The 17,383-nt window shown below is 39.7% G+C and overlaps 1 protein-coding gene across 1 annotated transcript in view; it reads left to right on the plus strand.

Annotated features, from left to right (window-relative positions):
• The window catches only part of wdr27 (WD repeat domain 27), a 45,935-nt gene that overhangs the window by 14,502 nt on the left and 14,050 nt on the right, over positions 1 to 17,383 (plus strand). Inside the window, exons 13-21 of the mRNA XM_056436214.1 lie at positions 2,510 to 2,579; positions 2,772 to 2,840; positions 2,926 to 3,029; positions 3,940 to 4,029; positions 4,862 to 4,983; positions 7,403 to 7,536; positions 10,868 to 10,965; positions 12,367 to 12,488; positions 14,456 to 14,553. Coding sequence (XP_056292189.1) covers positions 2,510 to 2,579; positions 2,772 to 2,840; positions 2,926 to 3,029; positions 3,940 to 4,029; positions 4,862 to 4,983; positions 7,403 to 7,536; positions 10,868 to 10,965; positions 12,367 to 12,488; positions 14,456 to 14,553 — 907 coding nt within the window. The remainder of the gene's footprint in view (positions 1 to 2,509; positions 2,580 to 2,771; positions 2,841 to 2,925; positions 3,030 to 3,939; positions 4,030 to 4,861; positions 4,984 to 7,402; positions 7,537 to 10,867; positions 10,966 to 12,366; positions 12,489 to 14,455; positions 14,554 to 17,383) is intronic.

Here is a 17,383-nt window from a genome sequence, read left to right on the forward strand (position 1 = left end):
ATGAGGAACACGCCACTTTCTAGAAAAATTATGCCTTCTTTCATCCTCAGACGTTACCGATGTCTAAAGTAAAAAAAAAGGAGAGGCAGGCTTCGATTTATTTAAATATACTGAGTGCTCATCTACAAAAGTTGCCAGGCATCAGCTCACCTTGACATGACATCGAGCATCAAGCAGTCTACTCTAGTTTTGAGTAGAGTGAGATTATAAAAAATAGAATCTGAGTCACACATTGGACTGAGAGGCTTTGAGTAGTGGCGTCTGAATCAAACCGCAAAGTGTTTCATGCCTCTGACTGTTCACCGTGTGTCACTGCTTTACAGCAACGGCTGCATAGTTTAGTACATGTAGTTCACAAGGTCCCATCAAGCTGTCTATTAAAGGGTTATATTGTGGTTAGTATTTTATTCATAGCCACATGTAGTTGTATATTCCTTGCGCTCTTTCCTCCCATTATGCTCCACCTATGTTACATCGGCAGTATATTCTTCAGACTCTTCATAATTTAACTATGTGACTCACTTGTTTAAGGTCAGTAAGGCACACATACCAGAGACTATTGTGACAGTCAAAATAATATATCAAAGACATATGTACCTGCTATGGTTTATAATTTTTTTAGATGCTGGAATTATTTCTTTTTCTTTTTCCTGGGCCACATTCAACAGCTAACTCAGAGGGAGGTCGGAGTTTTCCCATCTTCTGAGAACCAGAGTGAGTTGGGTTTATTTTAGAATAAACTCCAGGGCTGGCTGTAGCCTTGTCCCTTCTAATGCAGACGAAACAAAATGTAAAACAAGTCAGTGTCACTTCTTAAAACCATAGAAATCAAACATGTGATGTATATTTTAAGTTAATATTAACAACCACTAATGGATTTTTGGTCTCACCTGGAAACAGCAGATACAAACTTCGTGTAACTCATGTGTCGCATCAGTAGCTAGACGTCCTAATGTTTGGACCTAGACCGATGAATTAAATTATTATTACACTTGTGCTGCTGTCATGATTAAGACAGTTTAGGTCTAACATAATGAGTAACATATGTCTCTCGCTTCAAATAGCTAATGTAAAGTCATCTTAAATTATGAGATTTTTACTGCCCTATAAAACTAAATAGCCACTATATATCAACAGGGGGTTAATAGGGGTGTTGAGCATTGATGATTGTGTTGCCAGGTTATTAGCTGTATGTACTTTTTGCTGATTAATACCATACAATACCAATTTAAGTTAAATACCCGGTTCACGAAAGCTTCTCCATTTGCTCTGTAAGCACCTGGTACACTGAAGACCTGTTGAAGTAAGACAAATGACTTCTGCTTTCACAGAAGCAACACAGGATGAATAGTATCATCAAAGTTATTCTTCACATAACACACACAAAATACCTTCACTTCAGAATCTAAAGAATAAGGGAACATAGTAGTTGTTCAGAAGTTGTCAAGTGTACTTTAGATGAAAAAACCTTTAAGCCAAAAGTGTAGGGAACATTTATTCTAAAGACTAGTTGTTATACATTAAATACAGCTTTCACTGTATTAAATGTACTATTGTGTCGGAAACGTGCCGACATAGAGTTGTCCAAGAGCTTAAGAAGGGAAACTAGCACTCAAACACCAGGTCAATGTTTCACAGCCACATTAAGCTGCTTAGGGTTTGTAACTTTATTCATATATTAGCTTATTAAAACTACAAGCATGCGGACTCGTCAGGGATTGTGTTTCCTTTTCTAAAATCTTAGAAGAATAATTTAAATACCATTCGACATCAAGTTACGACTGTAAACATATGTGTGACCAGATTGGACGACAGGACCAATATATCTTCACTCAATCTGTAATCAACTTCATGTTCAATAGCACAATGTTACTAAACTGCAGCACCTCACACAATTGATTAAATACTGTCACTGAAAAAAATGGTAAAATATATAATAATGCATGGAAAGAAATTCAAGACCTGAATCTTAAAAGCTCAAATACACATTTGACTTGTCTGTGTTTACTTTTGTTGGTCAACTAAATTGAGGAATGAATGGATATTGGATAAGTCGTATGGAAATGGCTTAGGTGGTAAACTAGTGTCGAGTAGAAGTCAACGCTGTAAACCAAATAATTATAGTAAATGGCCACACACAGATTATGTGACTTTCCCTTGCTTCGCCTGTATTTGACACAAGAGCAGTTTTTTGGAAAGTCTCGCACATTTTAATGTTTGTGGAACAAGTGAGCTCATTGTGATCGAGGGAAGGCCCTGACAGTGAACAGGGAGCAGGATGAAGCGTCCCACCGTTAGCGGCTGATGTTCTTCATGCTCACAGCACGGTCACACAATAATACTGCTTCCTTTCCTCATAGAATCGATGAAAAGCTCTTTTCTTTTTAGCATCTTTGAATTTTTGTTTCGACTATTATATACACTGTAGAATAGATCATTTATACTCATGAACATACTTCCACTGTGTGAATATTATGTGTAATGGAGCGCCTTGTTGTTTTTTACAAAGGAGGACTAAAGGAGCAGCCTCTGGTCTTCCACTCCAACGTGAAGTCATCTGGATACACCAGCGCCCCAAGGTCGGTTCAGAGTCGCCTTTTGCATCATAGAAGTCACAAATTGGGATTCGAGTTAAGAGCAACTTTATTTTAAATTCAAGTGAGAGGTAGATGGAAATGAAAAATGTTATTAAACGCACCGTATCCAAGATATAACGTATGATGGATCAAATCAAATGATACTTTATAACCAATTTTGTTTTTGCTTTTCAGAAATAGGATGTTTTCACCGAAAACAAATAGCCAGAAGAATCCCTCCTCTAAAAAGGCTAACAAACATGTGTAAGCAGTCCCATCATTTAAAATGTTGAGAACGTTTTCAAATGTCATGGGTTATATTAACATACAAGTGTTGTTTGTCATTTAGAGGTTCACTCCTCAGAGATTATCCAGCAGACATTGCAGCACCTCTGATTTCACGTATTGATCTAAGCATTGCCAATAAGCCAGTCAACTGCCTTCAATATTCAGGTGAGACAATTTAGTTGCTGCATACTGACCACAGTATCTTAAACATAATAATGATATATGATATATTGAAGTGTAAAGGTTCAACTACTTTCAACTACAACTCATTTAGTTTGAGCTCTTAGTTGCACACTAAGGACTGTCCCGTGATCGCGTGCCAGGCCTGTAGAATAGTCCACGGTACGACAACATGATGGACTTGAATGATGTCATTTGACATTTATTTGGATTGTGAAGATCTGCTGGAGCCTGAACTTGTTTGAAGCATCAGCAAACAGAAAAGAGTTACATACTGCATCCAGTTGTGTCCATTCTCTCCTAGAAGGGTGAATGAAGGTAAAACAATCATAAATGAAGTATAATTGGTATTAAAAAGGCCAGTTAATTGTTGTCTTTCACGAACTTTATACCGGTTTTTTTAGAACAAGTGCATCCTGTTTAACCCTTGTGTTGCCTTAGGGTCATTTTGACCCGAATCAATATTACACCCTCCCCCCGCCTTAGGATTAATTTGACCCCATTCAATGTTTAATGTCGGTGTTCTTTCGGGAGTCAACAAACAAACATAAAGTGCCTCACACTTAAACTTGGAAAACAATATTAATTCTAATAATTTTCTGGAGGTTTTAATTGCTGGCGTCAAATTGAACCCAAAGGGTAAAATATGTTAGTAAATATAAAGGTAACAGGAGGGTGAAACATTGAATCGGGTCAAAATGACCCATAGGCGGGGGGAGGGTGTAATATTGATTCGGGTCAAAATGACCCTAAGGCAACACAAGGGTTAAACAAAACACCTAACTTCCCACTACGTTTAAAAACAGACTTCTTGTTTTCTGGTCATGATAAATCTGATGTTGACCAAAAAATCCTAATAAAAGGATTCTGTGTTTCCCTTCCTTGTCTCTCCCAGGTGACGGGAAACAAATACTGTGCGGTCTTGGCGACAGCACAGTGTTATTGTACAACACCTCGCTTGCTGGCAACCCAACTGTCTACACAGGTGCAGGAAGTGGTCATGAGTATCCATTCCTAAAAAACGTCCAGGTTATTCAGTATTTGCCCACAGTCCCCTCGCTGTTATTGCAAGCATTATATTTGAATTATTCATTTTGTGCACCAGTCATGATATATGTTATGATAGAGCTCTATTAATTGACACAGTCATCCCAGGTTAAGATCTTAACCCTGAAGAGGCGGAGAATGACAATACTCACCTTGGATTCAGCTCAGCCTTATTTGGAATATTTTTGCTTAAAATACTTTAAAATGGATCCATGGCTTAAGATGAAAGACTCCACACATTTCCAAATATTCACTTTATTACCAATCATCATCTAAATAGGAGAAAAACAGTTCTCTTTTACCAGAAATTAGCATCATTTTGGTTGTATTCCATTGCAGGAATTTAGAACATGTCATTCTTTTGTTTTTGTTATGATAGAGAAAGAAAGATGTAAAGGTCACGTTTCTGAGACCAACCAGGTATGATATCATGTTTTACAATTATACACAGTAACAACAATTAAAAGAACACTAAGAGCATTAAATGCAGTCTGCCACTCCGTGATCCTAGGCCGTAGAGGCAGACAAGCAAAGAAAGGATAACCTTCATTGCCAAGCGTGTCTTTCGCACTTGATGGCTTCCGTGCAGTGGGAGCACGGTGTCCACAGAGGGGCAGCAGAGATAAGAGCACAGAAGTCGAGGTGACCAGAAGGTCACCATGTGCCTCTTCTCTTCCCTCTGTCTGACGCTCTAAGCAGCACCATGAAAGTAAATGTTGCAGCCACACGCTGTTTTCTGGATCATTTAAAACTTCTCTTTTTATAAGCAGGGCATGACAAGCCAGTGAGCAGCGTGAGCTGGAGCCTCAGCAGACAGTGGTGGTCGAGTGCGTCAGAAGACCAGTCGGTCCGAGTCTGGACCCCTGGCAGCCCAGAGCCGGCCATAACCATGGTAACATACCTGTGCAATCCCAAACCTTGGACTAATGTGTTTTTTACCTTTTTTTATGGATTTCATTCAGTCCCCATCGCCCTAATCCCAAACACGACATACCCTAACTAATGCACCAAACATTACCTCCCTCAAGACCGATTCACAAAAAACATATCCTCTCTCTGAAGGTCTAAAACTCTAATTAATTTAGAAGTATAACACATTTGTGACAGACACATGCCGTATGTATTTTGTTTGTTTCAGCTGTATTCACAGTGTTTCCAGTTGTAGTGTAAGTTTAAAAAATATAATGTCTCATAATGTTCTATTTTGTGACTATGTTAAATACATTATTAGGAAATGCGCATTAAGGGTGATTAAGGGGTAACTATTCATTATATAGTGGTGAAATGCAGCGCAGAGATTCTTTATTGTTGCACTTTTGTAACACAGCCTCTGCGGGAGCCAATGTAGCACCGGTTCCAATACAACTCAGATTAGTACCGGAACGTTTATTGCAAGTCTTGCATTCATAAAAGTAGGCCAATAAATAATGAATTAGCCATTATAACCATGTTTGAGCTACGAGCGTGACAGTCTGTCAGCAGATGTGTTGATGTACAGCGGTCCCGGCTGTATACCCGGTGTTACCGGGAATATAATTACGGAGGAATAAAGAACGTGGGGCATCACTTTGTTTCAGTGGACCTCTCGCTGTCAGAAGCAAAACTTTATTTGTCATGTGTCATCTGAAGGTACCCCTAATTGGTTGTTCTCTTTGCCCATCAAAACAGTGACAGGGTTAACCCTATAAATATACATTCATAAATACATATATATGCACATACATAAGTACATATTTACATATGTGGCACCCTGGACATTTTAAGGGCAAATCTGGTCAGAATTTTATGGTATTGTGTTAGTATCTTGCCCCCATCATCCTTATTTTCTTGTTATCATTTTAAACGCATTTTAAACATATAAGTACATATATATATATGTATATATATAAGTACATATATGTACATACATACATATATATACACACATATAAGTATATATATTTATATATGCATTCATATATATATATATACATTCATAAATACATATATGCACATACATAAGTACATATATATACAGGGGTGCACATAACTTTTTCAGTGAGTTACTCAGGTGAGTACCGGGAGATGGTGTTTGGTACTCACTCCATCTGTAGCGTCAGTTTTGTGACGTATGACAGAAATGACATGCTCTTGTGTAGAGACGATCAATAACAGATCGGTTAAGTACGCAAAGGCGCGAAGGAACACAAGTGGTATTACGCATTGTTGATTATCTTCGCGGATGCTTACCTGCGTACCAGTTATGTGCACCTCTGCCTATAAGGTCTGCACATGACAATATATATATATATATATATATATATACACACATCATATAACGGAGAACATATATTGTGTTTGTTAACAGTCTGATATCCGTTGTTTGTCAGTGCTCCATGATAACGGCTTCTACAGGGAATATGGCCAAAGAGGTTTTTAATGTACTCATTGTGCGTTTAAAAAAAAAAGTATCGGTTCAGGCACCGTTTAGGCACCGGTATCGTTTTAAAAGTACCGGTTTAGCACCGGTATCGGAAAAAATCCAAACGATACCCATCCCTCATTGGGATGATGAAATAGTGTGTTTCTTGGCTCACAGATAGTGACTTAATCATTCAAAGCATCTCCTGGTCACACACAGAACCTCCTTACTTCATTGGATATCACATTAATGGGCAAACTAAATCTGGGGTCTCCCCATAGATGGATGATGCTTTGCTTCACTCTCAGATTGTTTGGAGCGGGTCTGCAGCCTTCGACTGGCTGGTGCTCTTATGAAAGCACTTGGCAACAAATGTCTTTTGCAGGGACAAGCGTTCTGTCGGGGTGAGCCAGAATTACAAATGGCTTTGCACAGTTATACGTGAAAACTCTAGAAAGACAAACAATGAGGATGGCGGTTAGCGTTAGAGCAAACAGTCGTGTTTGCTCTCCTGGGTTTCTCTCTCTCCCTTCATTTGAGGGTGTTGCATGGGTCATTGTGAGCAGTTAAACAGCTATAATGGTGTACAGCACTTACAATTACAGCTTTTTTATTGCTTGAAGAAATCAGCCGTGGCTTCGCTTTGAATCCCCTTCAAGCAACATGAAGTACAAAGTTAGACAAAACTATTTCCGGACCTTAGTTTTTCAAGGTTTTGTCTTTTTTTTGTACTCCTGTGACGTTCTAAATACTTGCACAAATTAGAAGGGAATAAAAAGCATTCTTTTTGTAATTATTCTTCCTTTAAAATTAAATTAGGATATATTTTTATTTTAGTAATATATTTTCTTGCATCATGTCTCAATAAGTCTAAACGTTTGATTTCTGTCTCCTGTCTTTCCTCCTCCAGGGGGACAGAATCATCTCCAAACCCATTAGAGGTGCTCAGTTTTATTACCTGGACAAATTTCTGCTTCTGGCGTCTGGCCCATGCCTCTCCTTGTACCTGTACAATGTGGACGTCACACGGGACAACATCAAAAGGTATTCACAAGGAATCCTTCTGAAGAACACTTTAGCGTATACACTTGATGCTGATACATATTCTCACGACAGGTTGAGAATTTTTTTCTTTTGCATGTCATTCGTTGTTTTACTTTTGTCGCATTACACTTAATTATATTTAAATGTACTCTTTGTCTGTACAAACATTGTTTACAAGAAACAAGGGATTTTATTGTAATATTAAAATGTATATATCAATTCTGTATAGAAGCCGTGTCCCTCTTTATATTTAATTCTATTATTTGTTAATATCTTGCCTGGAAGCCACACACGGAGATATAGCTGAAATAAATATAGGGCATGCTACTGGCCTGGTAGTAAAGTACCATAACGTAATGCTATCATCTAATTGTGCTACACAATCACATTGGCATACAACCAAACCTCAACGATGCACACTATGACCACTTTCTTGTTGTAAGCTGTAACACTGACACATTGGGGGTTAAGTGCCCTTCTTAATACATCAAGTTCTTTAATACATCAAGTTCTGTGAACACACCACCATCCCATCACGGACTGTGCGCTGCTTCCCCAACAACAAGCCCTGGATCACCAGGGACCTGAAGGCGCTTCTTAACATGAAGAAAGCTGCTTTCAGGTCTGGAGACAGGATGAGCTGAGAGAGCCCAGCGCAACCTAAAGGTGAAGCTCAGGGAGGCAAGGACTCCTACAGGAGGAAGCTGGAGGCCAAACTCAGCTGAACAACACAAGGAGGTGTGGTCTGGCATGAAGCAGATAACTGGCTTCAGGTGGGAGGAGACAGCCAGGGGCTCCTGGAGAGGGCCAACGAGCTGAACTGTTTTTTCAATAGGTTCAGTTCACAGCCCTCCCCTTCCTCACACATCACTCCACCCAAACACCTCCTCCCTCTGTCCCCCTGCTGAGCTGCACATCCACCGAGCCCTCAATAACAATGGACTCCTCCACCTCCCTCTCTCTGTGACGACTGACCAGGTGAGAAGACAGCTGGAGAAACTACACCAGCGCAGAGCTGAAGGTCCTGATGGCATCAGCCCCAGGGTCCTAAAGACCTGCGCCACCCAGCTGTCTGGTGTCCTGCAGCGCCTCTTCAACCTCAGCCTGAGGCTGGCGGAAGTCCCGTGCTGTGGAAGACGTCGTGCCTGGTCCCTGTCCCAAGAAGTCAGCACCATCTGGCCTCATGACTACCGACCAGTCGCCCTCACCTCCCATGTGATGAAGGTGCTGGAGAGGCTGGTCTTGGCCCACCTCCGGCCGCAGGTGAAATCATCGTTGGACCCTCTGCAATTTGCTTACCAGCCTCATGTGGGAGTGGACGCGCCATCATCTACCTGCTGCACGAGCTCAGTCGCACCTGGATGGAACCGGTGTCTCTGTGAGAGTCACTTTCTTTGACTTCTCCAGTGCATTTAACACCATCCAGCCACTGCTGCTGAGTGAGAAGCTGCGGTGGCCGGTGTGGGCGTCCACCATCTCCTGGATCACTGACTACCTCACAGGCAGACCACAGTTTGTCAGAATGGGCGTGTGCTGTCTGGAACGGTGGTCAGTGATGTTGGAGCCCCACAGGAACTGTTCTGTCTCCTTCCTCTTCACCCTGTACACCAGTGACTTCCAGTACAACACGGAGTCATGCCATCTGCAGAAGTACTCTGATGATTCTGCAGTGGTCGGGTGTATTAGGGATGGACGGGAGGAGGAGTACAGGGCAGTGGTGAGTGACTTTGTAAAGTGGGCCGATGAGAACCACCTGCGGCTGAACCTGGCCAAGACCAGAGAGATGGTGGTGAACTTCAGGAGGAAGGCGACAGCTCCTACACCTCTGAGTGTCCTGGGAGTGGACGTGGACATGGTGCAGGAGTACAAGTACCTGGGCGTCTCCATCGACAGCCGACTGAACTGGAAGGCCAACATCAACGCTGTGTACAAGAAGGGGATGAGCCGACTCTTTTCCTGAGAAAGCTTGATCCTTCAACGTGTGCAGCAAGATGCTGGAGTTATTCTACCAGTCGGTTGTGGCCAGTGTGCTGCACTTTGCCATTGTCTGCTGGGGAGCAGCATCGAGCCGGTGACACCAGCCGTCTTAACAAACTGGTTGGGAAGGCTGGCTCCATCATCGGCTGCCAGCTGGAGCACCTGGAACAGGTGGTGGAGAGGAGGACGTTGAAGAAACTGGTGTCCATATTGGACAACCCGGACCACCCTCTCCACCACCTCCTACAGGGACAGAGGAGTACTTTCTCCAGACGTCTCCTCACGCTCCGCTGCCACAAGGAGAGATACAGGAGAACATTCCTGCCGACGGCTATGAGGCTCTACAACAGTTCACCTCTTGCCAGATCACCCTAACCCTTCTTATATTTTGTGTTTTTTTTTTTATTCTTGTGTGTTGCTGCTACTGACTCGACAAATTTCCCCTTGGGGATTAATAAAGTATATATCTATCTATCTATCTATCTATCTTAACCCTTGTGTTGCCTTAGGGTCATTTTGACCCGAATCAATATTACACCCTCCCCCCGCCTTTGGGTCATTTTGACCCGATTCAATGTTTCACCCTCCTGTTACCTTTATATTTACTAACATATTTTACCCTTTGGGTTCAATTTGACGCCAGCAATTAAAACCTCCAGAAAATTATTAGAATTAATATTGTTTTCCAAGTTTAAGTGTGAGGCACTTTATGTTTGTTTGTTGACTACCGAAAGAACACCGACATTAAACATTGAATGGGGTCAAATTAATCCTAAAGCGGGGGGAGGGTGTAATATTGATTCGGGTCAAAATGACCCTAAGGCAACACAAGGGTTAAGAGAACATTAAGAACAATTGCAGGCTAGTAAGGGCATTCTTCAGTGATTTAAAACTAACCGTTTGCCATTTACCAATTTAATCATTTACCTATATATTACAGATCAAAGGATTTTTCTTTTGACTAATGTCCACCATGTAGGGCGTTGTAATTAATTTGAAAAGGTCGGTCTCTATTTAGCTGCTACCACACACTTCACACTACTAACACTCATTCATGCCTACATTGTCTTGGCGTAAACTGTGAGGTCTTATGCTGGAGACCAGGGACGTGTTGTATATAATAGCCACGTGTCAGCAGTGCATCTTGTTGTTGATTAATCTTGATCCTCTTTATGTCGTTATTTATGTGTGATACGTCTTGTATATGGAAATACATAACAAACAGAACAAACTAAAGCCGTGTAGCTCAGACAGAGATAAAGAATGATAGGTGTGATTATGTTCTAATTGTAATTTTGATAGAATCTCCTTTACTGGTTGAGAAAATAATGAAGCTTATTCTTTTTCTTGGTAGATATCACCAACGGAGTGTCGTCAAATTGACCCGACGCTTTACCACGACGTCAGCAACAGACATCACGACCTTTTCTGCAATCAATGATTTCTTCTCTTGTATCCTTCCTGGTGTCACGGTGGTTCTTGCTGCAGGAAGTGTTTTAGTTTAGACTGCGAAGAGCAAAGTAAACATGTTGTTGCCTCAGGGCTTACACTGTAAATCATTTAGGGCTTTAATTTGAAAGAATGTCTGCCTTCCAGCCCCTTGTTAGGGTTTACAATGCTTTTACTTTCCAATAAATCCACTAAGGTGAGCTGCGCTGGGATGAGCGACATCCTGACTGCAGTTACATCGTAGCACCGTGCTGGGAGTCTAACAGGATCAGAGTGAAACACGTTTTAGAATTTATTCATAAGTTAATGATTACTTTGCATATTAAAAGCCCATTGAGATATATATATATATATATATATATATATATATATATATATATATACAGGACTGTCTCAGAAAATTAGAATATTGTGATGAAGTTCTTTATTTTCTGCAATGCAATTAAAAAAACAAAAATGTCATGCATTCTGGATTCATTACAAATCAACTGAAATATTGCAAGCCTTTTATTCTTTTAATATTGCTGATTATGGCTTACAGCTTAAGAAAACTCAAATATCCTATCTCTAAATATTAGAATATCATGAAAAAGTATACTAGTAGGGTATTAAACAAATCACTTGAATTGTCTAATTAACTCGAAACACCTGCAAGGGTTTCCTGAGCCTTGACAAACACTCAGCTGTTATAAATCTTTTTTTACTTGGTCTGAGGAAATATTAAAATTTTATGAGATAGGATTTTAGAGTTTTCTTAAGCTGTAAGCCATAATCAGCAATATTAAAAGAATAAAAGGCTTGCAATATTTCAGTTGATTTGTAATGAATCCAGAATGCATGACATTTTTGTTTTTTTAATTGCATTACAGAAAATAAAGAACTTCATCACAATATTCTAATTTTCTGAGACAGTCCTGTACATGCATACATATATATACATACATATATATATATATATATATATATATATATATATTCTAGCAGTAAACTGAAAGAGTGTAATTAGAGATTGGCAAAGGAAGACTGTCTCTTGTTCCATATATACGTTTAACACAGCATTACATTGAAAAGGTAGGACTTAGTTTTTAGTTAAAAACAACAATTTACAATCTTGCCAGACAACTAGTGATATTTATAAGTAGATCGCCAATCATAATCAATGTATGAAAATACATAAATGTACATATTTATATAAATTAGCTGCAAGAAAGCTGAGTGTTGTATGCAGCTATGAAAAGTTGCCATTCTTTACATAAGTTATTGATGAAAGGTATTTTTTGACCTGTGAGAAAAGTGATTTTGAACTGAAACATTATAAACACTTACATATCCCGCAGCTCTTCCATAGCACGCCTATAGTTTGTTAATAACAACCCTCATAACTTTTCTTAAAAGCTGTCTCAGACATTGTTCTGGTGGGTGGTTCTGATCGATCCCTTCAAGTATTTGACATGAACACGGGTGCAGTGTCCTCCAGGCTGCCTGAAGCCCACAGCAGAGCCGTCCACTGCATCACACAGAACAAGGTGAGACCACTTCACATTCCTGACTGCCCACATAGGAATCCAAAAAGTTCTATCACCTACATTATCATTATTATATTCATAAACACTACAACTTTTAAGAATCTGATCCATAACTGATCTACAACTTTACAGTTTACAGTCTGTATACCTCTACATTCAGATGACAGAATATGTGAGGTGGAAATTGTGTTCACAAAAATACAATTTGCTTCATAAACGTTTTGTTTCTTATTTGTAATTTGACTAAAACTTATGCCAACCTCTAAATGGATCGGCTCAAACACATCTCATCACTCCTGAGACCAAGTGCCATTTAGATCTGACCAACACAGCAAATATTTTTGCTTGGCATCGATTGTTTGTATGAGCATCATCTTCCACCTCACTCTTGAAGGGTCAACTATTTGGCCGATGTCCCAGTCTTACGTAAGACTTCTATGAGCGCCGGCGAGTTACATAAGGCACAGATCATCTTTGGGGGAACAAAAGTGTTAGTTTATGGTGTGAATGAAAAATGTTTGAACAAAATAACAAAATACCCTGAAGGTTTCCATGACAGACCGACGGGACATCATCACTCTTGTTCATCTCGCGGAGTGTTTCTACATAAATCCCTGGTGCATCCGGCTTAAGACTGCCATAAGAGATGGCAGGAGGAGAGCACACTGAATGCTGGCCGTGGAGTAACGCTGTTCCATGATGCAGTTTGGGTTTATGTGGCCTTACTCCCACATGTCTTGGACCAACGCTGGCCCAACTTGCTGGGGTTTAATAAGTAGACGGCTTGGGCCTGTGTTGACATCTATTATAGTGCAATGAAGAAGGAAATACCGCATCACTCAAAATGATACTCAAAATGTAATAATATGAATACATTAAAGTACAAGTCTGAGTTTTCAGCATATTTTTTTCATTTCTGTGCAGCCATTAAATGAAGGTCCTCGTTTCTCTTACTACATCGTCATGTTGATGTTCGCCAGTGTCGTGATAGCAACAACGCCATTCATTATGATCATAAAAATATTGAAATCTTACAGATGCTTATGTAACTTATTATTAGAACGATGATTTGTCTATGAGAGAGAGAGAGAGAGAGAGAGAGAGAGAGAGGGAGGCTTGTGCCCAGTGACCCTAGGGTGTTGACCTCTGCATACTTGACACCCAAACCCAGCCTGGATTAGCTAGACACACTGCAGCGAGTGGCATGGATTAGACGCGTCAAGTCATTCAGCTGTGATCCACTCGTACACACAGCTGACTATACGGAGGCGCCTGTTGGTTGTCACACCAGCTATCGTGTGCCCTACGCTCCGGAAAGCCTGCAGTCTGTTGTTTCAGCTTGGCTATTGCATCAACGTGGGGTCCTCTGCCCGGTTGCCCGAGGGCATTTGGATGCTGTCGGAATAGCACCTGCGGATCAGAGGGATTGCCCCTGGCTGGAGACAGCACACACAACATCAGTCTTCCCTCCGCTCTTGCTTTCTTGTCGAGATGTGGAGCAAACAGAAGGAACTGCAGCGTGTGAAACGACTTCTCCCACTTCATATTTCCATCGACTCTTCTGCACAATTCAGCTGGAACTCATCAGATCAGAGTCTAAATGAAAAATCCTCTCTCTCTCTCTCTCTCTCTCTCTCTCTCTCTCTCACTCTCACTCTCACTCTCACTCACTGGAAAGTCTATATGTTTATAGCCGAAGCATATCTCAGTGAATAAAAGATGGAAAATGACACAAAGACAAATTAACAAACAACGTTTCTTCCATTCCAGTTTTCCTTCCAGCCACAATGGGCTTATATTGTCTTTCATGTCACCTTCTATATTTAGCTTCTACTAATGGAACCTGCATTAATGTGAAAAACTATTTCCAATATTGGATACAGAGACAAACCTTTCCATCACTGGACATGAAAGACCTATTTAACTTCATTATTTGCTTCATTTGTTTTTTAAATTGTATTTGACAGGGCTCCATGTTCAGCACACAAGCGCCGGATTCATACAACCTCTTCCTCACCAGTGCAGTCACGGATGGTGTGAAGATGTGGGACCTCCGTACAATGAGGTTGGTTTTAATGTAGTTTATTTCGTCAGATTTGTATTCAAATGTGAAAATCATGCAAGAAAAGTTCCATTAAATGTCTCTGTATATTCACGTTTACGAAATACAGCTTCAGTTTTGATAATAGAAGGAAAATAATGTTTAACGCCCGCCAAGCACAACAGTGATGCATTACAATGGTGTGGTGTATGGCAATCAAAACAAGAAAGTATGGATTCCTATACATGTGATTTTTCTTGACAATCGAGCTATTAGGAAAGAGTGGCATACAATTGTAAAATTGAAATTGCACTCAATTTCAAAAACACATTTGGAATACCTGAATGAAACCAATATAACAGGTAAACATTGTGATAATCATGTACTGTATGCATTTTATTTTTATTTTTTACAACTATTACATTTACTGTGATTGACTTTAATGAAACTGGCTTTACCGTCTCCATCGCTACTCACACTGGCTTGCATCATTCATCTGTCCAATTTCCAAAAACAATACATGTTAGTACATTAAGGAAGAAACCGATATTGTTTTTTTAAACTGGCTATTCCCAGGAGTGCAAAATGACCTTATCTTTGAATTAAATAACACATTTCTTAAACAAACATTCCTCAGTTGATGATTGAATCTGCTTTTCTTCATTTTTCAAAGTACTTAGCTGAGAATCTCTTTTCCTCCATAAAAGACGGATCATTCAAGTAGGCTTTCTTGGATTTAAAAATGTTCTTTTTGGCCCACTGGAATACATTTTTGACTGTTTCATTCTTTCATGTCTGAGCCGGCTTTCGTGTTTAACTCCTCACCCGGTTTCAATCAAAACTATATTTCTATTTTCTATAGCTAATAAATATTTGTACCATGTTTCCAGGTTAACTTCTGGTTCTCAGCGCTGACATAAAGCATCCCTCATCACATGCAGGTCCTCTGGAGTAAAACATATGAAAACAATATGTAAAAGCAGGCTGTTTATTAATTTTATTTTGTGGGCCCTTTTACCTTGGGTTCTTTATTTTAATAAACCGTACGTGTCTGTGTCTGTTGATGGAACAAACCACAAAAACATTTCCGGCTCCCTGAAATGTATTTCTTTTTATGTGAAGAATACCGAGAATGGAAGCAGTTAAGTCAGTTCTAGGTTTTATGCTCACCAGAATCTCCTCATAAAATAACAAAGCAACACAAACGATCTTGGAACAATGAGTTGCATGAGTAAACCTTACACAATGTGCTCATGTGGCGGCTCCTCATAAGTATTTCATTTAGTATTGTTTTTTCTTTAATTGGAACAATATTTTGTACAAGTACTTACATTTGAGAACGTGTCGAGTCCCAATATACATTCTTAATAATACTAATACAGTTATCATAATGCTGTCATTCAAACATTCAACATTGTGTTTTCCTGATACATATGTTACATAGTTTAACTGCGCTATTGTTTAAACTATTAAAGAAGGGTAGCTAGTCCACCTTTAAAGTCAGCCCACCTTAAATTAGCCTGAGTTGGAGCTGTTGCTAACTTTGGGCTAATCCCCATCACTTTAATCATTAGCTGGCTGAAAAGCAAGAAACGGTAAAAGCTTGTTTTTCCTCACTTTACCGAGGAATAAATGATACACACACTGCACTGCTACATTCACAGCTGTAATGTTATTGCTGACCTTGTACGCTAATGTTTTCGTCCGGATATACAGTATAATACATGTAAATTGAATATAAATTTAGGATGCTTTGAAAATAAACTATTTTCTTCTCTCATTATATTGTAATGGTGGCAGACGCTTCAGAAGATCATACCTCCTAACATCAGCATGTAAAGGCCGAGATAGGAGGGGTAGAGAAATATGTTTGGGATGATATTGTCTTCAAGCCGTTAACTTACACTGAAACAAAATGCCTTTTCATCATTCAACATAAGTGTGTATTTGGTTGGTAGGCAGAGAGTTAGATACAATCATGACGGAAATCAATGAGAACATACATTATCTCACTGGACTGATGAAATAAGCAGTAATGTTTCATTTCACAGCCGCAATTTTTGTAGGGTCATTGCCAAATTGTTTTGCAATAAGTTATTTTATGACTTTATCGTGATTGTTCCTGAAGACTGATGATGAATGACCGTTGGTTCTTTTACCCAGCGACAGAACAGCTACTGGACTCTCCGAGTCCCTTCCCTCTGGCAGGAGGCTGCGGTCCATCGTGCCACTGAAACTGTTTCTTCCAATCTGCAGTTGGGTTCCTTAAATAAAGCGGACTTTATTGAGGAACCCAACTGCAGATTGGAAGAAACACACACACCCCCAGGACAATTTATTACAGTAGCACACACATCCATTAATATACAAAACACTTTAATAACATACTTTTATTTGGTTGTTTACTATATTTTATTGTACATTTTAATATTTTCTATTTTTAAATAATGTCTTTTATTATTAGACTGTTTACTGTCACGCACCAATCAACTCTCCAAACTCCTTGTATGTTTCACGTGCTTGGCAATACACAGTTTCCGATTCTGATTCCTATTAGACACACAACTCCATTCACAGAAACTCTCAGTTAATACCGTTTTCTGGCTTCATAAAAGAGAACTTCCAGAAAAACCACAATGGGAAATGTACATTTTACTCAGTGGAAACTTCTCATTCGTAATTTCGTTTTGCTCTCTCCCTAATTCTCTTCAAATGTGGAGGGAATTGCCATCATCTCATACATTAATATTGTGACTAAATAGATCAAGAATGAATTTGTGTTCAAATCAAAAGCTAAATGTACATGAAAGAACAGCTTTTGCCTGATTTCCACAGACTGCAAATAAATGAATAC

This window comes from Pseudoliparis swirei, chromosome 17, assembly GCF_029220125.1.
Source record: "Pseudoliparis swirei isolate HS2019 ecotype Mariana Trench chromosome 17, NWPU_hadal_v1, whole genome shotgun sequence".
Lineage (NCBI taxonomy): Eukaryota > Metazoa > Chordata > Actinopteri > Perciformes > Liparidae > Pseudoliparis > Pseudoliparis swirei.